Below are 25,176 nucleotides of genomic sequence, written 5' to 3'. Positions count from 1 at the left end.
CAGGCTTCAGGCTCTGAGCTGTCAGCACAGAGCCCGATGCGGGGCTCGAACTCATGAAACGTGAGATCATGACCTGAGCCGAAGTCAGACGCTCAACCGACTGAGCCACCCAGGCGCCCCATGTTTATTATTATTAAACAAACGAAAGACTACAGGCACCCAAAGAGGCAGGATGGCTGTAGATTCATTAACAGAAATAACTGTTTTTACCAATCAAGTTGCAACTTCCTGCGGGTAGCATCTGGGTCTCCACAGTGGGGCTGGGCATATAGAGCCATTGGTGAATCGGGTTGATAGACTGTTTGGGGTCTCAAAAGCAGGGAGGGTGAGGACTGGATGCCAGAGAGCAGGCAGGACCCACCTCCAAAAACAGGGAGAAGGGCTTCTGCTCCCCCGCCCCACTATACCTGGATTATACCCATGTGGCTTCTGCTCTGCCCTATGACGTCACACAGTGTTGCCCAGGTGACCCAGCTGGGTGGACAAGCTCACAGCTTTTCCAGGTCTTGGCAGAGAAAGGGCCACCCACCCCTGTCTTTACCTTCCTGGGGGTACAAAGAGCCGATTGTTTCCGTTGCTGACCCCTACCCAGCTGGTCACAGCCCAGAGCCCTGAGGACACCTCCACTCCAAGAATGTCTCACTTCTGAGAAAGTTCCAGGCTGCCCCCCACCTTGCCATCTCCAACCCCCCACTGTTTCCCCCCCATCTAGCTCCCAGAGCCAGCATATGCCCCCCCAACCCGAGACAACACTGACGCTCTATACTGTTTGCCAAGCCCCAAGACTCCACGGTGCCCAGGCCAGCTGGGCAGGGCCAGTGCCTGGTCAGCCACCAATATCAGGTACTGGTCCCCAAGATTGTTAAACAAGGCCAAACACTCCTGCCCCCAAGAGGATGGGACGGAAAAAGAAAAAGGTGAGGGCTAGGGGCAGGGGTCATTCATCTGTATGAGCTCATCTCTCCTTCAAAGTCCCTTGTTTTATTTGCTCCTAAATCATGACAAAAGCTTCCCTTATCCGGATCCCAGTTTTCACAGCCGTGAAATGGAGAGTGAGGTGGTCTCTCGGTGTTCTTCCAAGGTAGGCATGCTGTACTCTGGGGCCACGTGGGATCTGAATTCGGTGTGTTTGCAGGTGTTATCAGCTCCTGGTACCCTTACCTGGTTGTTTCTGTCTTGTATCCCCATGACCCAGAGAAAAATGTGGCTTGAATGGGTGTAGTACCCCTCCCCCTGCATAGCCTGGAAAGGAGTTTTTGCTGTGTTGTCACAAAGGCACAGAAAACCTACTACGATGGCTCAACCATCCCCCTCCAGGATCTTCTGGGAGATTCCCACACTGCTGCCCCGGGACTGCCAATGCTCCACCCTTCCAGCCCTGGCCCAGACCCTTGCCCCAGGCCGCAGATGCTCCAACTCCTAGAAAGAAGGGCTTCTTGTTGGTTTTGATCACTACTGTATCCCCAGAATTCAGAACAGTGCCTGACACATAGTAGGTGCTTAATAAATATCTGTGACAGAACAGCAAGACCTTGCCAGGAGGGGACTAAAATCTCTGAGTGGTGAAATGCAGACTGTTCAATATGAGGCCTCCCTTGTCTCCTGCTAACTGGCAAGGCTGAGCCTATGGCCTCGACTGTGCCAAGTACCGACTGGGGTGGCAGAATGAGCTAAGACCAAAGGCACCAGGTACTTGCTAAGTTGGGAACACCCTCTCTTGCTGTTAGACTCAAACCAAATGGCTACAGGTGCCCCACTGTGGTTTCTACTTTATTACCCTCGACTTGGGTGTCTGGGGTTCCTGGTGTTCTCTACCCACAGCTGGCTCCTCCCCTTGACTCTACCCTTTAAGCTACTTTCTTGAATGTCACACACTCAGGACCAGGCACCAGGCTGGCCTGACCTAGAGGCCTTAAGCTGCCAGCTGGTCCTGAAGCTCATTCCCACCCACCCACCCAAGCTGGGTTTGGGGATCCAAGGAGCATTCGTAGGAGCTCTGAGAAGGAAATGGATTTGTTTGATTTATTTTTTTTAATGCTTATTTAAAAAGAGAGTGTGTGAGAGAGAGTGTGTGTGCAAGCGGGGGAGGGGCAGTGAGAGAGGGAGAGAGAATCCTGAGCAGTCTCTGCACTGTCAGCGCAGAGCCCGACTTGGGATTTGAACTCACGAACCATGAGATCATGACCTGAACTGAAACCAAAGCGAGACGCTTAACCAACTGAGCCACCAGGTGCCCCGGATTTGTTTTGTTTAATTCGTAATTTTGTGGAACATTTTTAATGACTGGGTAGAATCTCCTATAAGAATGTTCATATTGTGTACATATAGTATTACATATTCCTATTTCCTCTTTTGTGAAGCTTCTATTCATGTCTTTTTTATTGTGGTGATGCTTCCAGATCTCTGTGTATTGGGGATATTCATCCCTTTACATATATTGCAGATATTTTCTCCTATTTGTTTTTTCTCTGGACTGTGGTGAATTGGAGGCTATCATAGAAGTTGGTGTGGATTGTTAATGTAATCCGAGCGATCAGTCTTTTCTTTATGATTTCTGATTTTTGCGGCATCTTCGAAAGAGTCTTTCCTTGTCCAAACGCCACAACTCCCATGGGTAGTACTTACTCACAAGTACTGGCTACTTGGGTCATGAGCCCGAGGGCGTATACATTGTGGCCCAGAGAAAGCTCGGCATGTCCAGAAAACACTAACGGGGCAGAGCAGAGACCTCACAAGGTGGAGACACAGACCCCATCCCACTTCCCACTCTGCCCGCTAGCAAAGCCGAGGGCCCAGACCCAAGGGCTTTGGTCTCCCTGAGCCTGATTCCCCACCTAGGAGAGGGCCCTCCAGTGGCCTTTGTAACTCCCAAGCAAGTTTAGATGCTGAAACTAGAAGGAACATGAAAGGCCATTTTTTAACTCAAAGCCCTTAAGATACAGCGGGGAAACCTGAATCCTGGTGAGGGGGGACTTTGGTCCTGATGCAGACACAGCTCCGAGGGAAGCCTGCAGATTGTCCTTCCAGAGGTAGGAAGGAAGGAAGGGGAAGGCTGAGAGGTTGGCCCACAGTCCCTGCTCCAGGCCTCCCTGGCCCTGGGCCCAGCCTGCCCAGCGGCACATGCCTGCGGCCCTCACCAGGAGGCGCCAGCCTGGCATCTGGCCTCATGCCCAGAAGTGAAGCACGAGCAGTTTTTGTCCAGCCTCCTGGAAGCTGTATTTCCCAGAAGGCTGTCCCACAAGGGGAGGCATAGAGGCAGTAGGGGACAGAGAGAGGACACAACTCATGGGCCTGGTCTGCAGAATCACTGGTTGGGCTGTGGGGCTACCGTGATGCTGGGTCCTCACTTCTGGGGGCCATAGGAGGCTGGGGACAGGCCCTGTACCCCCACAGAAACAAGGGGGAGGGGGCCACCATCTTGGGCTTCTCCTGGGCATCAGGGTGATGGAGAGACACGTTAGTCACCCCTCCTGACCTCACTGCAGAACCTTAGGCCTTCCACAGGGAAGATTACAAAACCATTCCAGATATCCCCACTGACCAGGTGGGAAAAGTAAGACCCCACTGGGAGCTGGGGCAGACCTGGACTGAAACCTACATTTCTGGACACTCCAGGTTGCTGGTCTTGCTCCCCTGGCACTAAACCAGAAGACTAAGCCTGATGGAGAGTGGAGTGGGTTACGGGGGGCACACAGTGAGGGTGGGACATTGGGAAGGCAGTATCTCTGACCTATGAGGCGAGAGGTGACACTGAGCCTGTTTCCCCCCTCCCCGTCCCCTTCCTTCTGGTAGGGGTTCTTTCTGCACATTGACCTCCCTCCCCTCCTCCCATCATGGCCTGGCAGGGGAGAGGGGGAGAGGGGGAAGGATAACTCTCAACACCTCTGCAGATGGTGATAGGTGCCCCCTGAGTCCTGCGGAGGGGGCCTTCCTCAGGCAGAAGGAGGGGTCTCTCTGTAGAGCTGGCACTTCTGGGGCTGGGGGTTTCTCACCTCCTAATTAGTCATCTTGTTAGTCAAGGACCACAGATTGTACCAAGAAGGCCTTTGTGTTAACATCAGATCTGTAGGAAGTGAGGGAACAAGCCACAGGGATGGACATACAGGGGAAGAGGGACCCACCCAGACAAAGGCTTGAAGGTGGGAGCCAGCTTGGGATGTGCAAGAAACCACCCAGAGGCCAGCGGGGCTGGAGCCAGTGGGCAAGACGCCCAGGGGCATGAGGCGAGGTCGGTTTCCTGGGCCAGAGTGTGTAGGTCCTGACGGGCCAGCGAAGCTCTGAAGGAAACAGGGAGCCACTGTTTTGAGCAGTGACAGATCTGGTCTGATTGAAATCTGTAAAGGATCACTCTGGCTGCTCTGTGAGATGGGCAGGGTGGAGGGAGTGCCAGAAAGGAAACAGTCAGGCATGCAGAAGGGGTCAGATTCTGGACATGGTTTCATGAGTTTTTTTTTTTTTAATGTTTATTTTTGAGAGAGAGAGTGCACGCGAGTGGAGGAGGGGCAGAGAGAGAGGGAGGCGAGGATCCTAAGCAGGCTCCGAGCTGTCAGCGCAGAGCCAGATGTGGGGCTCGAACTCATGAACCCTGAGATCATGACCTGAGCCGAAGTTGGACACTTAGCGGACTGAGCCACCCAGGGGCCCCCTAGACATGGTTTGAAGGCAGGGCTGGTAGGCCATGCTGTCAGGGCTCATGTAATGTTCACCCCGCCACTATCATCAGAACGGAATGACGTTAAGAGGCGTCAAAGTCCTCAGGCCCTTCCCTTTCCCTCTGCCCAGAGGCTTCTGAGAGCCAGGAGTCACTGCGCCCAGAACCCCCAGGCTCAAGGTGGGAGCAGACAATGTGTGGGGAACTGGGGCCCTCACACAGGAAGCAGGGCAGCTTCCAAACAGGCTGGTCCAAGCCCACATTGTCCCATTGGGGAAACTGACTCTCAGCATGACGGGGCTTCGGGTCCATGGTGTTGAGGAGCAGAGCTGGTTTAAACCCAGCTCTGCTGACGCTCGGTGCTCATCAGGACTGAGCCAGGGGATCCCCCTACCAGGGCCTGCCCCCTGTCAGGGTCTGACAGACTGAACTTGCTATTTTTTTTTTTAATGTTTATTTTTGAGAGAGAGAGAGAACACAAGCAGAGGAGGGGCAGAGAGGGAGCGACACAGAATCTGAAGCAGGCTCCAGGCTCTGAGCTGTCAGCACAGAGCCTGACACGGGGCTCGAACTCACCACTGTGAGATCATCACCTGAGCCAAAGTCGGACACCCAACCGACTGAGCCACCCAGGTGCCTCATGCAAACTTTCTAGATAAAAGGTCCCAACCCTTCAGGTCCTCCTCTTCCAAGCAGCCTTTCCTGATTGCCCGGCCGCTGCTTCTGTCTCCTCTCAGCAGCTCTCACTGAATACCATGGTCCTTCAGGCCCTGAGTCACAAGCTGGTGAGCTGGTGAGCTCCCACATGTGTGTCCGCTTGGGGCAGCCAGCCTAGGGGGCGCCATGTGCAGGCAGGTGCCACTCCTTCCTGGTCTGCAGGGTTCTCTGGGGAGAAGAGAGAGGGGCATCTGGGACAGACACGTTCGTCCCTTTTCATTAATGCCTTGGGTGACTCCATGGATGTGGATGAACTTTGTAAACTGTAAGGGGCTGTGCACAGGAAGGACCTAAGGTGACAGATGGACTGGGCTGAGGTTACAGGAGAGACCGAGGGAGAAGGCCAGCTGCAGGTGGGATTTAGGAATTAGAGGCAAGGGCACCCACAAAAGCAAAGGTTTTAGCAGTGAGACTGGACTTGAGAGATGAAGCCCTGTCTCCCTCCGCAGGAAGTGATCACGGACTGGGGCAGACGTGGGGTGTGGGACAGAGGTAGGGAGAAGATGGGGTCAAAGGCAAGTGCCCTATAGTTCCAAACTGGGTGGGGGTGGGTGGATGACAAAGGGAAAGGCACTTGGTGGGGAGGGGATCGGTGAGGGACTGGAGTTCTAAGGAGGCAGTAAGGGCAGGGGACCACCGGGAAGAGGCCACTCAGCCCTGGCTCTCTCCACAGGTCACTGAGAGCCCAGAGGAGCCCCTGAACACTTCACAGAGTGTGGAATCTGTCACCAGCCACCTGTCTCCCCCTAAGAAGGAGACCATCATGGTCACTCTCCACGGGGCCACCAACCTACCCACCTGCAAGGATGGCTCTGAGCCGTGGCCATACGTGGTAGTGTAAGTGGTGCCGGGAGTAGGGGCAGGGGCTGGTGCGCGGCTGTGAGCAGAAACCAGTGGATGGATATTTGGAATGCGAGCAACCAAAGGTTGGGGGAGGGGACTGTGATACCCAGAGGGGAAAGCCAAGTGTGAATCACACAGGGGCTGGAGGCTCTGTACTCGTGAGGCCTGACATCTTCCCTGCTGCGTGGGAAGCTGTTCACCAGGACTGGGGAAGGAAGGAAGAGCCACTCCTTGATCCCACAGCCAGCTGGGCAGGGCTTGGCCACAGTTTGACCTCAGGGAGGCAGGGCCCCTGGATACAGAAGCCTGGGCTGGGCTGAGCTCGGAGTGGGGTGGTGATCAAAGGAAGAAGGCCTGAGCCTGCCTCTCCGGGACTCTGGGTGCCCCATCCCCCCACGCCCTATTCTGGGGTAGGTCCTCACAGCCATCTTCCTCCTTACCCCCCCCCACTTCTCAGGTCATTTCTATCTTAGGGACTTCCCTAGTTCTGGTCCTTTAATGCACCCCACATCCCCCGTCAGCCAGCTGCAATCAGGCTGCACGCTTCTCCCAGCCTGGTGGCCGAGTGAGGCCCGCCACGCCATCTGCTGCCCACGCTGTGGGCCTCACTTCTCCCAGGAGGGCATCAGGGGGTGACAGGGTGTCCATCCGGCCAACCTTCCGTACGGAGGTCGGACATCCGTTCAATCTTGGTTGTGAAGCACTGCACAGTAACCCCTCCGCCAAGCTTGTCATCCCTGAGCCCCTCTGTAAACAGTGGGAGCCACCAGGGCCTCCCCACAAGCTACTCTACACCTCCCCTCCTCTACTAATTCCAGTTCAGTGCCTGCCTCAGGCTTTTGCCCACATGTCCTTTGGGGGAGTGCCTGCCCCAGCCCTCACCCAACACCTGCTGAAATCCCACCTTCAAAGCCTTATTCTTGACTGCCTCCTCCTCCAGGCAGCCACCAGAGTTGAGCTCTCCTTTCTGGAGCTGCACAGCAATGGCAACTCTGATCTGACACACTTCACATAAATACAGTTATGGGCTGTTCTTCTGTTCCCCAAACTGGGGCTCCAGAGGACACATCCCAGGTCTTCCATTTCCCCCACAATGCGCCCAGCCTGGGCCTGAGCGCGGACTTAGGGATCAAGGAGCCACGGAGACAGCCAGCCAGTAGCTATGACAACAACCCCCGCACCTCCACACAGTTGAAAGGAGGGTAGATGGTGTGCTGGAGACCAACAGGTGGGACACTTGCTTGTCTCAAAAGGCCCATTTCCACCCACCCACCCAGCTCCTCGGCCCTCCCCTCCCCCAACTCCATTTCTGCCGTGAGGAGGGACAGGTGGCAGAGAGTGGGCTTGGCAGGGAGCTCGCCTTCTCCCCTCAGCTATTTCCATAAACCAATTATCGCCGATCATCTCGGGAGATTGAGGCCCTGCCTATCACCAAGCCAGCCTGGGCGGTGGGGCGGGGAACGGGTCGCCGCGTTGCTCTGCGGCGGGCACCGCGACCCTCGCCTTCACCCGGTTGCCATGGGAACGCGCGGCGGGAGCCCAGCCGGCCAGAGCCTGGGTGAGGGGTGTGGGGGCGGCGGGGAGAGCGCATGGCTGCACCCATCTCCACCCAGGGAGGGGGCAGGGAGCAGAGCCCGGCCGAGCCTGCGGCCCCGCGTTCCGGGGCGTTCCAGGGCTCCTGGCGGCTGAGCCGCCACCAGCCCCGGGGGTGCTAATGAGATGCAAATGACAGCAGAAGGGAGGGCTTCTGAGAAGGAAGGCCCAGCTGTCAGGAACCTGAAAGAGGCTTTCGCAGCGAGCCCCCAGCCCCAGGCAGGAACCCCAAAGGGACGACCCAGACCCTCAGAAGCCAGAAGCCCTGGGAAGAATCTGATGTGCCCTGGATGTCTGATTCCACGTACGCCATTAACAAAGCAGACCACAGGCATGAGAAGCCAGTCCCCCGAAGCGTTCCTTCCTCTCACGATGAATATTGCAATGCTTAAAGTATATAGGGTATATATTTAATATATATTAATAATATTGATCTTCCATAGTCTTTCAAAACACTTCTCATCATTCTCATGCCTGTGTTTCTGGTGCCCTCAGCTTGGTCTCCTGGCTGAGCCTCCTGCTCTCTGCCATCCCTAGGGGTCTCACCTCTGGGGCTTCCTGTCCCTGCCTAGTTCCGCCCTCTCTCTGGGTCTGTTGCATCCCCAGCAGGCCGACCTGCGGGGACAATGGTGGAGTAGGAGTTAAAGCACAGGCCTAAGAGTACCCCGGAGTCATTTACTCATTCAGCCCATTAGTGGGGAGCTGAAGAGAACTCAGGTCTAATGATGGGGACTCCCTAGCTGGGGGCTTGGTCACTTCACTCCTGTGCAGGCTCCAGCCTTAAGCCGATCTAGTATAATAGAGCACACCTCTCGCCGTGATTGACCCAGACCAAGAAGTCCACATGGCTCATCTTGTGGTTCCAACTCTTTCCATCTGAGCCATTGACCTGCTTCCAGTCTGACCCCTCTACTCCTCTGAAATAGCTTTCTCTAAAATGACGGCTGTGCTTGACCCCATTACGTCCGCTGGGCATCTCATCTTTCCAGATGCTGGCCTGTCCCAGGTTTCAACCCTTGGTCGCTCCTCTTCCTCTGTACTGTCTGCATAACATCCTCATCCTGCTGCCAGTAGTCATATTCCTCCCCCCACCCCAACATCCCCCCCCCACTCCATCCCCAAGTCCTGTAAATGTGTCTCCTGTATCTGAAATCTGGCTGCTTCTCTCTGCCGGCTCGCCCCACCTTAAGCTTCTGCACTTTTCTCTTCTTAGCACATCTGATCTTACCCATCTTCAAACCCCAAGGGTTCTCACTGCTCCCACGGTAAAGAGGATTCTAGACCCAGCAAGGTTGGGTCCTTGCGGCCCCCTCCAGATCCCCAGCAGCATGACTCCCATCTCCCTTTCTTCGCTCCAGCTGTACCACGTGTCTATCTCTCAGTTCTCTGGGCAGACCCTGTTTCCTCTCTCCCTAGGCCTTTCAGGATCCCTCCCCCAGAACATTCTCCCTTCCCCTTCCCTCTTTGGATCCCAGCTAAATCACCTCCTCCAGGAGGTCCCCCCTGACCTCCCAGACCAGGCCAAAGTTTCCTACATTCCACGCCTCCCTGGGACTTTGTACTTCTGCAGTGTCACAGCTGGCCTCACAAGTTTGATGTGCTTTCATGGGATTCCTGGCTTACTCTTCCTCGAACCTACCCCCATAGTGGCCCTCTAGTTCAACAAGTGACCACCAGGTCTGTATTGCTCCCCATTCTATCCCTACTATTTAACACAGCACCCGGAGCATAGGAGGCTGTCAATAACTATTGAATGAATCCGGCCCCATTTCTAGCTTGCTCTGTGACTTTGGGAAGGTTCCTTGTCCTCTCATTGCTCAAATGCCTCTCCTAGGAAGCTGCCTCAGAGGGCTGTAGGGATGGGGAGCCAGTAGGAGATGCTGACAGGTGTGAAGTATGACACAGAGGAAAGGTTACCCCCAGTGCCCACGATGGGCATGGAAGATCTGTCAGAAGAAAGCGGTGGGGCAGTGGAGAAAAGCGAGAATGGGATCAGGAAACCCCAGAATCTGGCTCACTGCCCCTGACAGGGTAGTCCCTGTCCCTCTCTGAGTCTTAGTCTTCCCGTGGCCAGGATGTCTATTCTGGTCTCTGTGCTGTTTCAAGGCTTGCCAAGCTGATTCGTGCTCTGGCCTGGGAAATAGTGTCCGTTCTTAAGAGACAACAAGAGCCCCAGCTGTACATGCAAGACAGATTCCAAGTCCAGGTCTGCTGGGCCAGTGCCCGGGGCCCCAGGTCTCCCCTGACCGATCTGAGCCTGAGCAGTGCCCAACACCTGCCTCCTGGCCTGGCACAGAGAGACCTGCCAGTCAGAGCCCAGCAGGGACCAGGAAGGCAGTGGCCCTGACAGGTGGGGGGGTGCCCTCACAGGCAGGGTCTGGGGAAGGGGCCAGCCAGGAGACATCCTGTGGGGTTCTAACCCTCGGCCAAAGGATTGGTGGCTGGGTTGCCAGTTGGCAGTGGCTGCTCTGACCGCCTGCTGCCCAGAGCTAAGGAACAGGGCTGGAGCCAGGACCGGGAGGGGAAGGGCTGCTTCCTCTGTGCACGTGGGGGAAGGCTTGGCCGGATCCACAGTGGGCGGGGCAGAGCACAGGTCAGAGCCAGTGAGTCATATTTGGAGGATCTTTGGTTTTCTTGGGTGAGCCTGAGAGCCCTGACCCTGGTCCCAGACTGAGACTGACCTTGGTCATACGCTGAGCCCTGACTCCGGTCATAGACTGAGCCCTAATCACACACTGGGCCCCTACCCTGGCCACAGACGAAGCTCTGACCCTAGTGACTAATTGGAGAAAGTACTGAAAGTAGGACAATTGTGTAAGGTCCTCGTAGGACAAGGTTAAAGGTCATATTTACCAAGTGCCTACCATGTACTTGGCAAATATGCTAGGAATGCGTGTGTTTGTCCATGTGTGTGTACGTGTGTGTGTGGTATGTATGTGCTTCCCATAATTTTTTTTTTAATTTTTTAAACATTTATTTATTTTTGAGACACAGCATGAACGGGGGAGGGGCAGAGAGAGAGGGAGACACAGAATCGGAAACAGGCTCCAGGCTCTGAGCCATCAGCCCAGAGCCCGACGCGGGGCTTGAACCCACGGACCGCGAGATCGTGACCTGGCTGAAGTCGGACGCTTAACCGACTGCACCACCCAGGCGCCCCGTGCTTCCCATAATTTAATCATCACTTAGTCCTTTGAGCTAGGTAAAATACTATCCCCATTTTGCAGATGAGGTCACTAAGGGCTCAGCATATTTCTGTGAGGTGGCCAGAGTCACAGAACTATAGTGCATACCCAAGCCAGGATCCAGGATTCCAAAATCTAAAAGCTTTATCAACCTCACTCCCTGACTTGATCCTCAAGCAGTGGTTGCCCCTCTTAAAAGGGGTGTTGGCCTCAGGGTCCTAACCCAGACTTCCAGAGAAGATCCAGTGAGCAGTCGAAGACCCTTCCTGGGATCTGGATTGCCCACACCTTCCCCCCGCCTGGCTGTGAGCCTTCGCCAAAGGCTCCAGAGGGCAGGGATTTGGGCAGAGTGGGTGGAGGCCTGGCATGACTCATAGGTGACCCGTGAGCTTGTCTCAGCAGCCAGAGGGCTGGGCTCAGCAAAAATAACAAAAATACACACAGTGACAGTGAGCATGGGACAGTGCCAGGAAAAAAGCAGCCCCCATTTGCTGATGGTGGCCCACGCTGAGCTCACGCAGAGCTCGGTTCTTCTGCACCCTGGCTCTAATACAGCAGCCCTGGCAGGCAGGTTGCATTAGCCCCATGTGATGGCCAAAGAGGTCAAGACCCAGGGAAGTGAAGGGACTTGTCTGGTTGGCCAGTAAGAATGGAGCAGATAAAGATAAGTGTCCCTGTTTGGCCACTAGTGACTCCCTCTGGTAGAGGCCAAGGTTCCTTCCCTTCCAGCAGGATGCTTGTGGGAAAAGGCACAGCATGGGGGAGAAGGCCCTGGAGAGGCCTGAGAATCTCGGGTCTTATCTCCCCTGCAGAGTCCCCAGCCTATGGTGTGGCCAGACCTCTCCACACCTTCTCCAAATGATGTCAGTCCCTTGAGGCTCAGAGCCTCAGAATTTTTGTTCAGTGAGAACGGCCTTGTATCCCAGAGCTGTAAACACAGCTGGTGTCAGTGGTTAAAAGGGGAGGGTTGCCTGAGACCGTCCCCCGCCCCGCCCCCCCCAAGCCAGACTGAAGCCATAAGGATCTTTCCAGATGTTCCCCTATCACCGCCATGCAGGGCCCCTGAGGTCCTTCTCATGCCCGAAACACTTATTCAGACCCGAAAAGCATGAGCTCTTCTGCAGAGGCACTGGAATCCTGGAGGGCAGCCCAAGAGGCCAATGCTTACCAAGAGAAGCAAGTTTTAATGGGGAGATTTCAGGCAACGAGGCAGGCCAGTGGGGAGCTTTCCTGGTGTCCTCATTGTATAACACACAGGCTGTCTCGGCTGCTTATTTCTAAGCACGGGCAAAGCTGCTGACAGGGCCCCTCCTTCCCCCACCCCTGCCTCCGGGGCATCACAGATGGCCAGGAAGTGAGGTCCCCCCTCGGGGCTTTGACTGGCTTCTGTGCCCCTTGCTTCCCACCTCAGGCTTCCAGGTCAGATGCTGCATGGTCTGGCATCCATCAAAGAGGGAGGCAGGCTACTGGGCAGGGAACTGGGGCTTGGGGTCCAGTTCAGCTCCTCCTGCCCTTGTGCTGTCTCCCTACACGCAGTGAGCTTCCATCAGAGGGAGGGGCACCGGGGGCAGCAAAGTCAGTGCCTTCAGGCCTGAGGAGCCGGCTCCACAGATGCTGAAAGCGGCCGGGTGTGTGAGACCAAGTCAAGAGCGCAGGGCTCCTTCGGGGAAGCAGCCCCCAGTCAGCCCCTCGGGTTCCTGCCGTGGAGGACTGTAGGCTTGGGTTGTGGGCTGTCTCTGTTTTTCATGAGAAGTCAGAAATCCACACTGTTGTGTGAAATTAGCCAGTTTCTACACACAGACCAAACACCTCTGCGCAGCTGAATCTCTGGGCCTCGCGTCATGTCTTCTCCTCCTGATCCCTCCACCCATTCAGACTCAGCCTCCAACTTGGCCAGCTGTCCTCTTCTCCCAGGGGCCTCCCCGTGGGGACCCACTCTCTATATGTGTCTCAGAGGCACACCCCCCCTTCCTGAAGCCCCCTCTTTCTTCGCTTCCAGGACGAGCCCCCTTTGATTCCCTCTTCTTTCTGGCCACTCCTCTGTGGGATCCTTTCACCCCATACCCGGTCAATGTTGGTGCTCCCTGTTTAGTCCTTGGCATCTCCCTGGATCTCTCATTCCCCCCCCACTCCCTGAAGATCTCCCTCATCCCAGGCTACCCCCAAGCCCCATCCTGAAGGTCCAGGAATGTCTAGCTCCGGCCCAGTCCTCTCTCCTGCCCTGCAGCCCCATGGACCCACCAGCCGATGTATACTCCACCTCAGACTTAGCCTTCCCAAACTGGCCTTCTCGTCCCCTTCCCCCCTGCCCCCCTGGGGCTCACCATCCATCCAGAAGCCTGTGAGATATGGAACACTGTCTTGAGCTCAGAGATGTTTAAAGGATGAGCCCACGCAGTCGGTAGGGCTGAGACTCAAACCCACAGCCTGTGAGCCTGAACACTAATCCACTCTTTCCGGCCTTCAGCATGACTGGCCCAGAAATGCTCAGGAGGCTGTGGGGTTTTATCCCTGGGGAGGGCAGGCGGTGGCTGCCCCCAAACAAAGGTAGGGGCAGATTTGCTGGCCCTGAGTGGGGAGAGAGGTTGATTGTCCTGTATCTCCCTCCCTGTCACCCGTTGCCTGACTTTCGGGCAGCTCTGGGGTCTGTGGAAAGTGCCGTGTACATGCTAGGGTGCCCTAGGGGGTGTTGGAGAAGCAGGGCCTGGGGCCAGCCTGTGACTATGACTGGGGGCCCTTAGGATGTCAGTGTGGCAGGAAAACCAGACCCAGGATCCGGCCCTGGGGCCCCAGGGCCTTCAGGGAGCCCAGTTCCCGCAGCTGGGCTCCGCTTCCCTCCCTTTGAGAATGTACTTGTGCTTAGAACTTGAGATCTGAACCCTCCTCCCAGCCCAACAGCTGCTTCTGAGGCAGTACTGAGAAGCTGCCCCAGATCAGAGCAGGTTCCCAGCAGTCTGGGCCAGGGGCCTGGCCTAGCAGAGCTGGAGAGGAAAGGAAGGTTCTGCCACACCTTCCCCCATTCAGTAAACACTTGCTGGGTCCCACTGTGCCTAGGTGGGAACTGGAAACAGCTTCAGCAATGACAAGACAAGCCCTTGAGGGGCTCACCTAGCATGTGTATGTGTGTGTGTGTGTGTGTGTGTGTGTGTGTGTGTGTGGTGGGGGTACTAAACAGATAATACCCACTTGTCCTTTGCCCACAGTCTCCCAAGGCAGAGGGCGACTGAGCAGGCTCCAGACCCCAGCCAGCACTTGGGTATTTGGGCCCCTCGGGAAGGCTGGTCTCTTGGGAAGGGGGCAGGAGGCAGGGCTCTATGTCTGAGATGCCAGACTCAGAATGTGGACCATACACCATGCAAGTTAGGCCAGAGACAAGAATGAGAGTGATTCAGGTCATTCTCCTGAGGTTGGGAAGTTCACCTATATGTCTGTCCACATTCCTCTTGCGCTAAGGCTACATCCATGAGAAGTTGATACTCAGAGAGGGGGTGTCCAGAGTGATCAAGAAGGATCTCAAGTCATGGAGAGACCTCCCAGGGCTGTTTCACCCAGGCCTATACCTTGCCAAGGGACTATCATTCCATCCTGTAGGGCCATGGTATTTCCTAGCCAGCTGTACCCTCTCCCTTCCTAAGAAGATGTTTCTCTGGGCCCCTCGCCAAGCTAGGCCACAGGGTTGACCGCAGCTGGACACTCCAGAGGCTGGCAGATAACACTTGCCCATGCACCACCTCCTGCTTCCATGGAGAGAAAAGTTTTCCCTAGAAAACCAGGAAATCCTCCCTGGGAGAGGATGCAGGGTATGACCATGCCCAACAGACTGGAGCTTGAGTCTGGCTTTGCACCCATCACAAAATTCTGTGGGGTGAGGTTTTGCCCTGGGTCGTATGGACCGAATCCCCCTGCCCTGCTGCCTCCCTGAGCATGGAGAGGGGTGCATGGTTGACCCTGAGGGGCTCCCCTGAGAACAATGGGATTATTTTAGATGAAGTATGGGTAGGAAAGTGAGGAGCAGAATTCTTGTTTTGTAGAAAGAATTTTCCCTCTACCGGAGTGCTCGTTTCTGATTTCCAGGGCAGCACCCGCCCCTTGTGGGAAGGTACGGGGTGGGGGGGAGCAGCCATGCCCATGTGGACGGGGAGTTGGCTGGCCTCCAGTGCTCCAGAGTCAGTTGTTCCTTAAATCGAGGCCCACCTGTAGTGGTGTAACACCATCAGCAATTAGTGATGGTTCATTAGAGTCCAATTAATAAATGAAACCCAGGATGAGAGCCATTGCTTTGCTGAGAATAACAGCCCTTCTTATGCCTCAAGTGGCAGCCTCCCAAGAGCTCACAATCCACAAGAACCAGCTGTATTGGGGGCTGGATGGGGGGCACACATGGAAGGGGGATGTTGATGGTGATGGGCTATTGTCTGGTACGGTGGGAGGGGGAGAGAAAGGAGCTTCAGACCAGACATTCCTGCCTGGGGTCTTAGCTCCTCTTTTGAGGAAGCCTTCTTGCCCAGCAATCCCAGGGGAGCCTGGCCAAGGCCAGAGGTAAGAAGGCAGGGCTTTCTCCTCCTTCCTGTCTGGCCTCAGAGGACAATGCACATGGGTGTGGAGAGAAGAGGGCTGGAAAAGGCACGAGGTCAGGGAGGACCACAAGCCTCCCTGTTGTCTCTGACTACCCCAACCCATGTCCCAACACACTGGGCCAGCCAGCCATGCCCTCCCCAGACCTGTTCACGGCTCCTCAAAACCTCAGGCTCTATCCTCCGATTGGAAAAGTTCTCCTCTCTGTCTGTTCAAGCCCTGCATCCTCCAGGAAACCTTGCCTCCCCAGTCCAGCCCAGGCAGGGTCACAAACCCAAGAATCCAGCCTTTGACCACCCCATTCAGGTGACTACCTCTGCAGGGGCCAACTCTCCCATTCTACCCCTGTTGCTTAAGGCTGGAGACCTGGGCAGGGGACAGGTCATTGTTTTTTTTGTGTGCCCTCCAGGGATGGAAGGAGGTCCATGCCTGGGAGTCTGGCTGCCTCAGACTTCTGGGGGATGGGGAGGCTGGCCTTCCTGGCCCAGAGGCTGACATGGAGAGTGCAAGTAGAGGGGAACTGCGCTGCCTTCTCAGGACAGAATGGGGTCCAGTCATGACACACTGGGCATCTGGCCTTAGGGAATCTTAGTCTGAACCTGTTTCCTCACCTGCCTCTAAGTTTCCCAGGTGAGCAAGTGATAGGGTTGTGGAGGACCCGGTCAAAAGATTACAAGGCCTCTTGTTCTGCCATCCATCTATGTAAAGGTTCTGCCCTTCGTCCATCTTCATTCTGCCCAAGCATCTCCTTCCTTGGGGCTTCTGGGAACATCCTTCTGGTCTTCCAGGATTCCGGGTCCTGCCTAGCCAGGACCCCTGCAGCCAGAACAGGTCCAAATTAGGGTCCTCTCTTTCCCCCTGATACCCTAGGGGCTGCCCTGGGATCGACACTCAGGACAGGCAGGTGGTCTGCATCCTGAGCTTCCAAAGCCCTGGACCCTGTCAAGGCCAGACTTTGACATTTGTTCATGCTCTGACACCTCGAGGAGTGTGGGAGACCAAGCAGACAGGCAGGGCAAGTGCAGGGGGTGGGCTTAGAGAACTGGGAGGCAGCTTGAGGGCTGATACGTGGAGGAGGGTATGGAGATGGGGTAAAGTGTGGCACACAGACCTCCCTGGGGAAGCCTGTGTGTCCGTGCACACACGCACGTGCATGGGCTGGTGGAGGGGCTGGCCAGGGGAGCCTTCCTGGAGGCAGGGACAATGGCACACACCCCCACCCCTAGAGGTATACATGCTCTAGAGGGCATTTCAGAGGATGGGTGGAGGGTGGGGGAATGGCTCAGGAGCCTGTACTCACCACCCCATCAGTGCCCTGTACTTTCCCACTGCTCACCTCACTGACGGCCTCTGGGGCCAGACAACGGTCTCCCTTGGTGACAGTGTAGAAGGAAAGCAAAAAATCCGGCTTCTTCCCTCCCACTCACAGATGTGCTTGGGCCTGGCCCCCACCCCCTGCTTGGGTGGGAGCCCCAGGGCCTCCTGGCAGCTTTGTCAAACACACACATACCCCTCCAGTGCGCTGGGGGGTGGGCCTGGTAGGGAGGGGTTTCTGTTTCTTGGCAGCTTGGGACCCAGGATTGCTAAGCTGTACCCCTGAACCCAACCCCAGTTCCATCCTGGTATGACTGCTCCTCCCATGACTGGATTAAGTCTAAGCCCCTGACAGCAGGCTCCCAGCCTGAAGCACCCAGCAGCTCCCCCAGGGCCTGCCTGCGAGAGCCAGGCCAGGGCTCTAAGGATCGGAGGGAGGATCCTGCTCTTATAGTAAGCTATATGGAGGCAGGTCCTGGAGAGGTCCCCTGGGCTCGGAAGCTTCCCTGGGAGACCTGAGCCCCATCACGGGCCAGGGGTCCTACAACCTAGCCTTCCATGTGCCCAGCTGAGAGGTGCAGAATGGGAACTAGGAGCAAGGAGTGAACTGGCCCCCTTCGCCCCTCTAGATCTCTAGTTTCTAGAATAGCATCAAGGCCTGAAGGAGTCAGCTGTGCCAGGAAAAGCCATTACCCTGACAGCCTCCCTCTACCTGCTAAAAGCCTCCCTCCTTCCCCTGGGGCCTCACCCCTCCTGAGTTATTTCATCTCCACTCACCTAGCTCTGACAAACCTCTCCTGGTGAGAGAAGGGAGGAAAGGGATGCTTGCTTAACCCCTTCTATGCCTGAGCAGCGTCAGCGCCAGCAGGCTCCCTTGGCCTTGTCCATTGTCCTTCCCCATCTCTTTCCACCTGGAATCCCTCCTGCCGGCAAGAGGGAGACAGGCTGGCAAGTACAGGTCATGGGTTCCCACCTGCATTCTGTCACTGCACTGCTTGTGGTTCAGGTCCCTTGCTCACCCTCAGTCTGTCTGCTCTGAGCACTGGGTAGCCCCCAGGGACACAAAATACTGGGTGTCCGTGCAGGAGCAGGTCAGGTGTTTGGGGTGTAGAGGACTGACCTCATCCTTACATAGAGTGTAAGGCACAGAGGGGCAGGAGGAGGGGCTCAGACGGCACCCCTGAGTTAGCGGAGGTTAGCAAGTCAGGAGGCAGGGAGCTCCAACCCCTGCCAGCCTTGATGCCTTCTCCTCTCCAGCCTGGCAGCCTCCTTCACAGCCCCAGGCCAGAGGGGCCTTCTTCGCAGGTGTGCAGAGACGAAGTGTCTGGACCAGGGCTGAGTCTGGGAGGCACGCCCCTCATCATCCCAGCCCTCTCTCGGTGCTCCCCTGCCCCTGCCAGGCTGCCCTGGGTCAGCGACTTTTGAGAAACACCCAGCTTGTGTCATAAATGAGGGAATAACATGAACTGGGGCCTTCTGTGTGCCAAGAGCTTAACATGCTTTCTTCCCAGTCCTTATAACCACCCTGGGAGGGAGATCCCACCTACAGAGGAGGAAACTGAGGCTGAGAGAGGGCGGGTGGCCTGGTCAAGAGGTAACTGCGGCCTCAGACCCAGTTGTCATCACTGTCCTCTCCCCAGGACTCCATACCTTGGCCACGGCAGCCCGAGATCCTCAGAGGTAGACCCAGAGTTGGGGTCAAGATGGGGGGACACCAAGCCAATTAAAACAATTATGATGATTAAAAGGGCAATTAAAACGATTATGATGATTAGCACCATCATGATACTTAACAACACGTCAACTACTTTACACACATGAATTCATCTCATGCCCACGACCGCCCTGCATTATCAACCCCATTTCACAGGTGAAGGAAGTAACGTACCACAAGAGCACGTACCTTGACAAAGTCACACAGCTAATAAGGGGCAGAGCTGCGATTAGGAACTCCAGGGACCCTGTTGTCATCACCAGGCCACACTGTCTCTCAGCTGAAGCAGAGAGGAATCTCCAGCTGAGCCCTGGAGCTTGGAGACAGGACTCTTACAAGAATGGTTGTCCGCAGGAGTCCTGTAGACAATTGGGGAGCAAAGATCCAGGCTGCTGTGTCACTCAAGTCCAGAGGCCAGAGGGAGCAGTGAGGACCAGGGGGCTCTGAAGGCTTCCTGGAGGGGAAGAACAGGGTGGGCTGGGAAGGCCACAGGCTGATTTAGCTACCATATGGGGCACTTTGGCTCTGAGTTTCTGGGCCAGCTCGCCTGCGCCACACTCCCTTTGGGGGCCTCCGGGGTAGGGCCAAGGCTGGTGAGGACACCATCTGTGCTTCCGCCTGGGGAACCATTGGTGCACAGCACCTCCCCCTCCTGAGTACATGGCGTGGCTCCCCCTGCTCCAGGCTCTCTGGGATGGTTCCTCACCCATGATTGCTGCAGTTAATGTAACAGCGCTATTTACAGCCCCAACATAATAACCTCCTCAACAGAAGAAGTATTAACTCTCTTGCTGAACTGTTTGATGGCTCGGGAGCTCAGGGACATAAGTGTCAGATACCTGTGGGATGCACTGGGAAGCAGAGGACCCAAGATCCCACCTCTCCTTGGACAGGCTGGCCCTGCACAACCCCTCACCGCCCCCCTGCCTTGCCCCGTGCCCAGCTCTAAGTGTCCAGCCCAGGGCCCTGCACGAAGTGGGTGCTGCAAAAGGCAGTAGTGTGCATGTGCTCCGTTGAAAAGGTTCAGAGCCCAGGAAGCTGGGCCGAGCCTTGGGAGTTGGGCCAGCAGCTTAGGGAAACGAAGGTCAAAGGAGAAGCCAGCCAGGCGGGCACCACACAGCCGCCCTGCCCAGAGACTTCCTCCCACTGAACAGAACCTAGAGAAGAGAGGATGGGGAGTCTATGCACACAGGTGCCTGCTGGGGAACCCTGCCAAGGCAGAGGGCAGGAAGTCAGACAGGCAAGGAGTCTACCCCCATTCCCATCCCCACCCTTGGCCTCGGGTGCCTGAGTCCACGTGAAGACCTCAGCGGTGGCCGGAGAGACAGGGTGGTCTCCCAGGCGGTCAGGGCAGCCAAGGAGAGAGACCTGGCGTCCCCTGGGCCTGGGATGACAAGAGTGTGTCTGCCTGGGGGGGAGCTCTCCATTCTCTGTCCACCCTTTGCTCAGATTTATGGACAATATGTCTAGAAGGGGTGAGCAGCAGGCAGGACACCCTTCCTCTGACTCAGCCTGCTCCTCCCCTCCCCAGGGAAACCACATCTGAGGATGTGAAGGAACAGAACGCCAAGGCAGTCACGTCTGTGACCACAGAGCCCACCATAGCCCCCATCTGGGGGGACACGGTCAAAGTGGAGCTCCAAACTGAGGATGCGGGACAAGAAGGTGAGGCGGGGGCGAAACGTGGCTTGGCGTGCACGGGAGGGGTGTGAGGCAGAGGCAGGCTCCCTCTTGAGTCAGCTGGAAGCCACCTGAACACCTCTTTGGGCTCAGTTAAAAGCACTTTAAAGAAAAAAAATCATAATACTGTCACGCCTCATCTCCTCAGTCTGCTCGAAAAATGAGTTGTTCCACATAAATGAATTTCCCAGACAATGAAAGCTTATCTTTTTACGGCCGCTGTTATTATTTTCATGGTTGTTATTACTACCATCTCCCACTGAAACGGCACATTACAGCTTCCTGGCACATCCCCACACATCGCTCACTGGGAGCTCCTCCTGGGAGGAGCAGTGCTGTTCCCATTGCTTAGATGGGAACACTGAGTTTCAGGGAACTGGCCCAAGCTCAGGTAATCAATAAGTGGAGGACCTAGGATCAGCCATACACACTCTCGCTGAGGCTCCAGTGTTCTAGCTTTTTCCCTAGAATGGTTCCTTATCCTGCTTTGTCTCCTGGGCACTGCCCATTGTGAGACAGCGGTGTCCCTGTGCTTCCTGAGGGCCACGGGCCACTGTCATAGAAACCGCCTACTAGTTCCTCTGCCTCCACCCCCGGAAGCCTTTCCAGCTCCTGTCTTTCAGCAAATTCTAACACTGGAGGTGATTTAAGTCTTTCAAGGCAGGGCTTACACCGAAATCTCCAGGTACAGGTGTACATGAGTATGTGTGTGCACTTCGTGGTTTCCACTCTTGGGTGAGACCTGGGGCTGGGCACCCAGGAGTATTGACTGGCAGATGCCAGGACAGCTAGGGGCACTGGCAGCAGGCATAGTCAGCACAGACCCACAGGTGTGCACAGCGTCTGTGCTCTTATCCGGTCAGAAGAACCTCAAGTTCCTATCTTGCAGGTGGCCCTTCCCTCAGAGGACCGGCTTTACTTCCCCCCCCTTGAAATCTCACCAGGGACTTAGAACTCCCGTCTGCCTCATAAAGAGCAGAAAGCCAGCTGCTAAAGATGCAGGAAGATGAGAGACAGAGGGTGAGGAGGCCCATCAATAAAGGGGGACAGAGCCAATTCTGGGTCACACCAGATATTTTTCTGCCTCTAAAGGGATAGGTGGGCTGTTGGGGTGAATTGAGAAAATGTGGAAGAGGACAAAAAATTGACCTAGGATTTCACGCATGTGCCTGTGTGCGCCTGAATGTGCATGTCTCTGTGAATGCCTGCCCGCTGGCTCGTATGTATGTGTGAACGTGGTGTGTGTGAGCACATGCTTGTGTCTGTACCCAGAGGCATGCATGTTTGTGTGTCATGTATGTGTGTATGCGTGTGTGTGTGTGTGCATGTATCTATGTGGCTGACAGGAAGTTAGGGTTTGTGGTGAGTAGACGTGGTCCGGGACCCCACCTTGAGCTCTGCACATGTCATGTAACTATAGGAAAGGACATGATGAGTCAGTGGCCTTGGGGCCCATCTGTGCAGCAGAGAGGGGACAGGACTCACTGCAGGAACAAGAGGGTAGCGAGGCCTCATGGGCAGGCAGGGAATATTGGCAGGTGCCTCTTTGCAGATTGAAGTAGCTGGATGCTCATTGGAACCTGGTTGGAACTGGTTGCTGTGGTGATGTCTGTGGTGGGGGTGGGGAGGTGGGGGCCAAGCCAAGAGGTGGAGGGAAGGGGGAGGGAGCTCAAGGAGGTGTTAATGAAAGCAAAGGGGAGTTGCAGACCCGTGTCAGGGCCAAAGCAGGCAGGTGGCAGAAATGGCTTGTTGGCCACACAAAGGGAGCGGTGGGAGGCTGGAGAGGCACAATGCCCAGAGAAGAAGCTGATGAGGCGTGTTTGTAGCATGGAGACAGGAACAGGGAGGGATGGCTGTCCATTCCCCCCAGTCACAGCTCATCTGCTGGCTTCCCACACAGGGCTCCAAAGACTGGGGTAGGAGGAGGAAATGCAGGACACTCACCCCTTCTTCAGCTTCAGCAAATTCCAACCAGATTTAGGGACTCAGGGCCCATGCGTAGTGGCCATGAGGGGCTGCAGCCGCCATAGCTACTGATGAAGTTTTGGCTGGGAGCACTGGAATCCCCTAGCTGAATTTGTTTCAGTTCTGCCCAGGGCTCGGTGAGTATACAGAGCACTACAGATGGTTAATGAAGAGGAAAATAGTGACAGCTACAAGGAGCATTTGCTTAGACTTTCATAGCTTGAAAAACACATTTCCCTCCCCGCAACAATATTAGGAGAGAGACAACGATTTTCCTTTCTAAAATATTAACATTTTGCAGAGCAGGAAAATGAAGCTCAGAGAGGTTAAGTGACTGACAAAGGTCACAGAGCAAGTTGGCGTGTTTGTATTAGAAGCCAGGTCTTCTCACTCCCAACCTCTTGTCTTATTCTACTTCCTTCAAGGCAACTTCAGGTCTTTTGGATGCCCATTTCCGCATTTCCCCTTCTTTCTTTCGAGCACAGATCCCACTTGGCCAACTCTTGAGGGACTCTGGCAAATGTATTTCCCTCTCTGTTTCCAGGGTAGCAGTGAGAAAAAAGAAGAAAGGAAGAGTAATTAGCAAAACTCTTCTCCTCCTCTGCCTCCTCCTCTTCCTCCTCCTCCTCCTCCTCCATATGCTCCTCCAACAGTCATTTTTAAAATTCTTTTAATGTTTGTTTATTTTTGAGAGACAGAGAGACAGAGAGACAGAGAGACAGAGTGCAAGCAGGGGAGGTGCAGAGAGAGAGGGAGACACAGAATTCGAAGCAGGCTCCAGGATCTGAGCTGTCAACACAGAGCCTGACGCGGGGCTTGAACTCACAAACTATGAGGTCATGACCTGAGCCAAAGCTGGACACTTAACCGACTGACCCACCCAGGTGACCCTCCATATGCTCATCCAAATGACCCACCCAGCTCCAAGTGACCCAGCCACACAGGGCTCCCAGACTGCTGAACCCGCCCCTCCAGCAGCTGTCCATGGTGCTGATGTGTCCTTGTCTCAAGAAAGAGGCAAAGAGCAAGGGGCTACCCCAGTCTCCATCAGGTACTCTCGTCCTTCCCATCCTCCCTTTTCCATTCTTCTCTAGATCTTTTAGATCCTTCCCTCCTCCATCTCTCTTATTCTCCTCCCTCTCCTCCCTACTCTTTTTTTCCTCCCTCCTCATCTCCTCTTCTCTCTCACACCATAGACTTCCAGAATGAAAAGATGCCTCCAGGGTTACAAGCCTAGCCTCTCCCATCAGCCATTTACTAGCTGTGTGATGGCGATGAAGTAATATAAACCTCTCTTAGCTCCACTGTCCACAGTTTAAAAACAGATGGTGATGCCTACTTGAGGGGTTGTGGTGGCGATTTGTTGGAATAATGACTCAGGAGCACCCATCCCCATGTCTTGCACACAGCAGGTGCTCACTAAGGAGCATTTCCATGATTATTTCTAAGTCATTGATGTTCTCAGAGTTCACCCTGAAGTTCATGCATTTTTTGACAAAATGTAGTCTCTTTAGAGGGAGTTTTCTAAGTGGTGCATTATTCTTAGTGTTAGACTAATTTTCATTTCCTTGAAGATATTTTATTGATATTGGAAGATTTCCTGAGCAAATCACTTTTCCTTACTGAGACTCAGTTTCCCCATTCACAACATGTGGGAGATAAGCCCTCCCCTTCCTGCCTGAGCTGCTGGTGAGAACGTCTTTGACTAAGGGAAGCGGCCTTATTCCTAGGAAGAGGTCCTGCTTGCGTGCATATCTCTGTGCCAGCTCATGTGTGTCTGTTGTGATGGGAGCTCCATACTGTGTGTGTCCATCTCTGGGCTGGGAGTTTCTGGACCACTGGACAGAATTGCATCTTTGGATCCCAACAGCACCTAGCACGGACACTTGCCCAGCACCGGAGCTCAAACAGTGCTTTTAAAGTTGTGTACGTGTGTGTCCCACACATGTGTTGGTTCCTCAGCATGGCCCCTGCTCCCTGCTCTCAGCAATGTCTCACCTCCCACTGGCTCACCTCAGCAGGGGTGACACTGGTCCACTAAACCCTGTTTTGACCTTGAGCTCATTTTTTTCTCTCTTCAGATATGGTCCTCAAGGTGATGGACAATAAAAATAAAGAGGAGCTATTGTCCTACCAAATCCCCATCAAATACCTGAGTCTCTTCCACCCCTACCACTTTGAGCTGGTGAAGGTAAGTCAGGGCCCTGGGTGCTGGGCCCATGTGGGCCTGGAACAGGTAGAGGAAGAACAGATGGTAACCACCCTCATGTGCCCAGCTATTCTCTCAGAGCCTCCCATGCTCACCGTACAGTAAGATAAGTCTTGGGTCGTATGAGACTCAGGAAGCACAGCTCCTGACAGGTAGACATGAATGATTTCCATGAGAAATTTGGAATTCTCCAAACTCATCTCTGTAAAACAGCCCAATAGCATGGAACATCTACTACATGAAATGAATACACCAATTAAAGATATATTCTGATTTCATGTATGTTAAAAGTGGGAATATATCGAAAAATCAAAGAAATATGGTATTTTCATAGTACCTACTGTGTTTCAGGTCCTGGGCTAGACACCATCTTTAATCATCAAGGTGAATTCTGTTTTGCACACATAGGACTGGGACCCAGAGAGAGGAATCCTCTCAACCTGGGTGAGAGAGCAAGTGAGTAGCAGAGTGGAGGGTGAGCCCAGGTCACGCTGTCTCCCAAGTCCATTCTTTCTGTGCGGCCTCCACACACTGCTTTAGCAGGAAGAAGGCCCAGGAGAGTTGGGGTGTGTGGGAAAGAAAGTGCTCCCTGGAGTGCACCCCTCTTGTAGGGAACTTGACATGAGCCTGGAGAGGGGAGCCTCAGGGACCTCAGTCCATGGTCTGAACTTCCCAGACTAGCTCCCCTGCCCGCTCCCTCTCCCCCATGCCGATTGGTGGAAGGAAGAAC

General features: G+C 54.9%; 1 protein-coding gene across 6 annotated transcripts in view; it reads left to right on the top strand.

The window, feature by feature from the left end:
* Positions 1–490: 490 nt before the first annotated feature.
* The window catches only part of CCDC33 (coiled-coil domain containing 33), a 90,398-nt gene continuing 65,712 nt past the window's right edge, over positions 491–25,176 (top strand). For 3 of the 6 annotated variants that reach the window (XM_047863156.1, XM_047863153.1, XM_047863155.1), the window contains exons 1-5: positions 491–917; positions 1,030–1,081; positions 6,042–6,205; positions 20,124–20,257; positions 24,319–24,428. In XM_047863156.1, coding sequence (XP_047719112.1) covers positions 1,046–1,081; positions 6,042–6,205; positions 20,124–20,257; positions 24,319–24,428 — 444 coding nt within the window. In that variant the 5' untranslated portion in view covers positions 491–917; positions 1,030–1,045. Of the gene's footprint in view, positions 918–1,029; positions 1,082–1,583; positions 1,690–6,041; positions 6,206–20,123; positions 20,258–24,318; positions 24,429–25,176 lie in introns of those variants that run through there. The other 3 variants (XM_047863157.1, XM_047863154.1, XM_047863158.1) reach the window with 3 other exon arrangements.

This window comes from Prionailurus viverrinus, chromosome B3, assembly GCF_022837055.1.
Source record: "Prionailurus viverrinus isolate Anna chromosome B3, UM_Priviv_1.0, whole genome shotgun sequence".
Classification (NCBI taxonomy): Eukaryota; Metazoa; Chordata; class Mammalia; order Carnivora; family Felidae; genus Prionailurus; species Prionailurus viverrinus.
Note: the sequence above shows the minus strand (reverse complement) of the source record. Positions and strands in the feature narration are given on the sequence as shown.